We start from the raw sequence: 5,495 nt of genomic DNA on the forward strand, positions 1-5,495 counted from the left end.
GGGGAGGGATTGGGTTGGCGCGGCAACAAGGGTCAGTTGCGGCTCACATCCAGGAGGATGGACGCGGCAGGCCACATGCCGGAAACAATCAGAGCAACGGGCTTCAGCCTGGCAATTCTAGCATGTGTCTGACGCACTCCGTGCACCCTGTCTCACATGCACTTTTTGAACACAACACGAGGACGACACAACCCTCCAGACAAACTACACACACACGCACAAGTGGTTGCTGTTCACACCGCCGCTGCTACTGCCTGGGCCACACCTCCTTCTCGCAGTAGCCCTGCGCGTCGTCGGTCTGCACGCTGCGTAGGTGGCGCAGGTCGCTCTTGTTGCCGACCAGCATGATCACGATGTTGCTGTCCGCGTGGTCCCGCAGCTCCTTCAGCCACCGCTCCACATTCTCAAATGTCGCTGCATGGGGGCGGGGTCCGAGGGCGGCGCGGGGCCATGCTGTTGGCCGGCCGCGACAAGGTGTCCCTAAACAGCATGCAAGGCTGTTTTGGGAGGTGCAAGCCACGGCGCCACCAAGAAAGCGACGCTCCAGACCACAGTGCTGTAGCATTGACAGCAACGCAGCGAAGCCTTGCATCGGCACCAGGACCGCCGGTCGTGCCTCGGCTATGACTCTGCGTAGGCTGTTTGTCTCCAACGTGCGCACACGAGCAAACCCGTCTTCCAGCTGCCAGTTAGCCTTGTGACCAACCACCACAGACAGCGCCCCTCACAGGCAGCCGTGATTGACAGACCCTTCATGCCCAGCGCTGCTTGCCCGACGCCCACCCCCCGCCCACCTGACTTGGTGACGTCATACACCAGCAGCGCCCCCACCGCCCCGCGGTAGTAGGCGCTGGTGATGGCGCGGTAGCGCTCCTGGCCCGCGGTGTCCCAGATCTGCGCCTTGATGGTCTTGCCGTCCACCTGGCGGGACGATAGTCAAGGAACACAGCGCCGGAGAGCTCACTGCACCGCTGCACGCGAGGTGCCCAACGCTGCTCCGCAGCTGTGCAGCCCCTGCCACCACCAGATGCCTGCATTGCCCTATCTGTGCACGCATGTGTGGATCCTGTGCATGCGCAGCCTGTAGGCCAAGGCTTGCGCCGGCCCCTGCCAAGGCGAATCTGCACCTGTATGCTGCGCGTTGCAAACTCGACGCCGATGGTGGACTTGCTCTCAAGGCAGAACTCGTTGCGCGTGAAACGGCTGAGCAGGTTGGACTTGCCAACTCCAGAGTCGCCTGGCATGAATGGGACGGGGCGGACATGGGTGCAGCGCGCTCAGCGGGAGTGGGGCCAAGAGAGCGTCCAGCCGCGAGTGGTCCGAGGCAGCAGGGCCCGCCGCACTGCCCATGGCATGTTGCAGCCGCCGTTGCCGCCACCAACGATCACCAGAGCAGCGCACCTATCAACACTACCTTGAAGAGGTAGTCGTAGCTGCGGGATGTGGGCAGCGATCAGTGGCACGGGGTGAGAGCATTCCTGGACTGCAGGGAGTGTGGCTCTGGCAGCCTCTGCACACGACATGTAGCATGGTTGTTGCTTGCTGTGGGGACATCAAGCAGGGCCCTGCTGTTGATGTGTATGCACGCTGTCTCCTGCTGCCGCTGCTGCTGCTGCTGCTGTTGCTGCTGCTGCAGGTGCTGCGGTTCCTTTTGGTGCAGTATTCAGCATCGGTGCGCTGCACTGCTGGAGCGCCATTGTCCGGCCGCTTGCTGTACAGCCGAGCACGTGGCGTGTTGCACGAGCCATGCAACTTCACAACGTACAACCCGCATGCCGAGTGGCCCTGCTGGCTGGTGGCGCAGTGTGTTGGCTGTACTGTAGGTGGTGTAGCGGGTGATCAGAGCAACCCACTCACTCGTCGTCGGGCTTGTGGCTCATATTTGATTGCCGTTGGTGCTCTACCGGTAGTGCACCACACCTGGCGCGACGTGTGTGAAGATGGGACTTTCTTTTGAAGCCGGGTACCTCTATGGTATGCGATGTTAGGATAAACTATAAAGAGGCAAGTACTGTATGCAATTGAAAGCCTTGCCTTCTGCCAACGGTGCGTGCAGGGGGGATCACACGGCGACAGCTGAGCTCCCAATGACACTCGACCTGTGGGCGTCACACTGAAATGCATGCTGCCCATGACCAGCCCCATGCAGAGCTTCAGTCCATAGTCCCTCAGCGTCTTCTCTACAAGGATTTCGAACACGTGCAGGCGATGCTGGCACAAAGCTGGCTCATCATGCGTAGACACCTTCATGGTCCTGCTGCGGAGGCAAGTAACAGGAAGAACAGGGCGGCGGGCGACCATGTGCCCATGCCTTTGGCTCCAGGTTGGTTGCAACACGCAGCCCTAGGCACTACTGCATGATACCCGTCTGTCTAATTGAAGGGGTGAGAGGCGACCTGGTTACTTGACTGCTGGTGTTACCGGGGTGCAGTCAAAGCTCCCATCACCACGGCCGACACCAGGCATGCAGGCCACAACGCGTACAAAGCAGCACAAGTCGCCTAGCAATGGTTCCAACAGTTACCTGTGCCGGCACGCACCTATTGAATGGCGCCTGCTCAAACGGACGCTGCAAGCGTCGCACATGAGAGGTGCCCGAGCTCGTCTGCCACGGCTGCGGCGATTACGGCAGCGCCCGTAGACGCCGCAAGATACGACTTGATGGACAGACACCAGCACATTGTGTGCAAAGCAGCGGATGCACAGGGCAAACCACACGGTTTGCGCATCCATGTGGGCCATGCCGCTTCAGGGTGATCTCTGACCAGGCCCAAACGCGGCTCGATCAAGGCTTGGGGATTCTTGCTCTGCCCTCGCCAGAACTTATTTGCCTGGTGGTTTTCTATCCACCGCATCATCAAAGTTGCTCGGCCAAATTTATAGCTGTCTGATCCGATCTGCATCGCACTTCAAGCGAATCGCAAGTAGCGATCGCTGAGTGTGGTAGGCACCACCCCAGGAGTTGTATGCTCACCCTCAAGGCAAAGGCAGGCGCGATTGGACGTGCACGGCGGGCGGGCGCCCGCTGTGTGTTTTGCAAGCGCAGCGACTGAGCTTGACATGGCAGCTCGTATTGAGCAGGCAGGAGACCTCCGGCGCATGGTGGGCCATTGATGCATGGCAATGGAACACATGTGCAACACCCTCGCATCGCAGGGCTGCTCTGCTGCAGTGCAGCGCTTCGGCGAAGTGCAGCCCCCGTCCGCCACCCCCCGTGGTCGGCCCAGTGCGTCGAATTTAGCAGCGGCACCCGCACAGCGCGGCCCCCTAGGAGCAGCAGCGGCGGCGGCGCCAGCATGAGCGACGCGAAACGGCGGCGCGTCGCGGCCGCGTCCGGCGCGGGCGGCAGCAACGGCGACAGCGACGGCGCGCGCGATGAGCACTCTGTGGGCGGCTCCTTCAAGGTGCCCGGCCTCGTCGCGACGGACCACGTTATCAGGGTGCCCCTGGACTACTCGGGCAGGGTGCCCGGGGAGATCAGCATATTCGTGCGGGAGCTGGTCTCTCCAAGCAACACGCGGCGGTCGCTGCCGGCGATCCTCTACCTGCAGGGTGGGCGCGCAGGAGGGGGGCGGAGGGGCGCGCGCGACGGGGCAGCCGCGCCGTCCGGGCCGCGCATGGGCTCGCATGCACCACGCATGCGAGGCTGGTGCGTTCTGCTGCCGCTGTCCTGAAGCGCATGCTGCAGCGAATCACGAGGCATCTGCCGCAGGCGGTGCGCATGACGAACCAAACGCCACCAACGGGACTGTGACTGAGCAGGGCGCTGCACCCCCCCACCCACCCACGCCCACCCGTGGCCGCGCCGCGCAGGCGGCCCCGGCTTTGAGAGCCCGCGCCCCTGCGAGGCGAGCGGCTGGATAAAGTCGGCCTCCAACAACTTCCGCGTGCTGCTGATGGACCCGCGCGGCACCGGGCTCAGCAGCCAGGTCACCGTCAGGAATCTGGCCAAGGTCGGCGGCCCCAAGGAGCAGGCCCGCTACCTCTCATTCTTCAGGTGGCCTGGCGGGGGGGCGCGGAAGGGGGGGGTGCAACGGGCGCGCGCTCGGCGGACGTACAATGTCGTCGCCATGCGGCCGCGTACAGCACCCTCTGTCCCACGCTGTCCGCGCAAGCCTTCCCCATCCACGGTTTCAGCCGGCGCAGGTCCCTCTGCAGGCAGCTCTTGGTCTCGCCCGTCCTTATTGGTCGCAACCCTTCTTGGTTGTTGCTATTTACAGCACATTGCGCCGCGCGCCGCCACACCTGCAGGGCCGACAGCATCGTGCGTGATGCGGAGCGCGTGCGCCTCGCGCTGGTGCCAAAGTCCAGCAACGACGGCCGCTGGACGATCCTGGGGCAGTCCTTTGGCGGCTTCTGCGCGCTCACGTACCTCTCCATCGCGCCCCACGGTGGGCGGCACCACCCTGCCGGGCCTGCGGTATGCCCTAACACCCCTCCCCCAACACACACACATACGCACACACACACACACACACACACACACACACAACACACACACACAACACACCCTCTCCCCACCCCTGACATTTACAACCACGGCGCCCTGAGCACCTGGGTCCCATGCTTTGCTGACTGGCGCCCGCCTCCAAATGCCTGCTCCCGATGTGGCACTCGCTGCCAGTGTCTTTGAGTGTCACACTCTCGACCGGTTTCCTCTGAACCCAGCTGATCCCCTCTGGTGCGCCCGCCCAGGCCTGACGGACGCCCTGCTGACGGGCGGCGTGCCGCCGGCCATTGCGGAGCCCTGCCCCGCGGAGCGCACCTACAGGGCCCTGTACAAGCGCGTGCTGCTCCAGAACGCGCGGTACTACCACCGGTGAGGGGCGATGGCGGTGCGGCGCTGCGCGGCGGGGCGGGGCGGGGCGCGCAACGGCGCAGCAAGCGCGTTTCTGAGGGAGGGGCGGGCGCAGGGGCCACCTTGCTGCGCGGCGGGCTGTGCGGCGGGGCACCAATCGCACACTTGCAGCTGTGCAGCACGGTTCGAGGGCGTCTGCGCCGTCCTTCTCATATGAACGCGCCCTCCGCCGTTGAAGCCTCGTCACCCTGCGGACACAGACACACACACACACACACACACACACACACACACACACACACACACACACACACACGTCGGCCCCGCAGCTTCCCCGGTGACGTGCCCCTGGTGCACCGCATCGTGCGCTACCTGGCGGCACAGCCCGGCGGCGGCCCCCTGCTGCCCGGCGGCACGCGCCTCACGCCGCGCACGCTGCAGCTGCTGGGCCTCTCGGGCCTCGGCTCCTCGGGTGAGGTGCCCCCGCTGAGGCGGCGCCGCCGCGCCGCGCGGCGTCCAGCCCGCCCTGCCGCGCGTGTTTCCTGCGTGGCGCGGCCGCAGCGGTCATCGGTCGTCTTTTGAGGTAGCGGGCGCAATGCGCGCAGCGCCTACGCGTTGCAGCACGGTCACCCTGGGCAGACGTCATGTATGCCTGCGCCCCCCCCCCTTCACACTAACCCATCTCTCCCCATACCCC

At 64.5% G+C, this 5,495-nt stretch overlaps 2 protein-coding genes across 2 annotated transcripts; one reads left to right on the top strand and one right to left on the bottom strand.

Annotated features, from left to right (window-relative positions):
- Positions 1 to 247: 247 nt before the first annotated feature.
- Positions 248 to 1,880, bottom strand: MNEG_13487 (Rab11/RabA-family small GTPase; the record flags this gene model as incomplete). The annotated part of the gene is made up of 5 exons (XM_014038040.1): positions 248 to 414; positions 795 to 921; positions 1,128 to 1,237; positions 1,402 to 1,433; positions 1,858 to 1,880. The coding sequence occupies 5 exons, from the start codon at positions 1,878 to 1,880 to the stop codon at positions 248 to 250; spliced, it is 459 nt and encodes a 152-aa protein (XP_013893494.1).
- A 1,416-nt stretch (positions 1,881 to 3,296) lies between these two features.
- Positions 3,297 to 5,385, top strand: MNEG_13488 (hypothetical protein; the record flags this gene model as incomplete). Its single annotated transcript, XM_014038041.1, has 6 exons — positions 3,297 to 3,552; positions 3,814 to 3,997; positions 4,252 to 4,391; positions 4,696 to 4,819; positions 5,128 to 5,270; positions 5,360 to 5,385. 6 exons carry the CDS (start codon positions 3,297 to 3,299, stop codon positions 5,383 to 5,385), a joined length of 873 nt encoding a protein of 290 aa, XP_013893495.1.
- Positions 5,386 to 5,495: the final 110 nt, after the last annotated feature.

This window comes from Monoraphidium neglectum, assembly GCF_000611645.1.
Source record: "Monoraphidium neglectum strain SAG 48.87 unplaced genomic scaffold scaffold03858, whole genome shotgun sequence".
Taxonomy (NCBI): Eukaryota; Viridiplantae; Chlorophyta; class Chlorophyceae; order Sphaeropleales; family Selenastraceae; genus Monoraphidium; species Monoraphidium neglectum.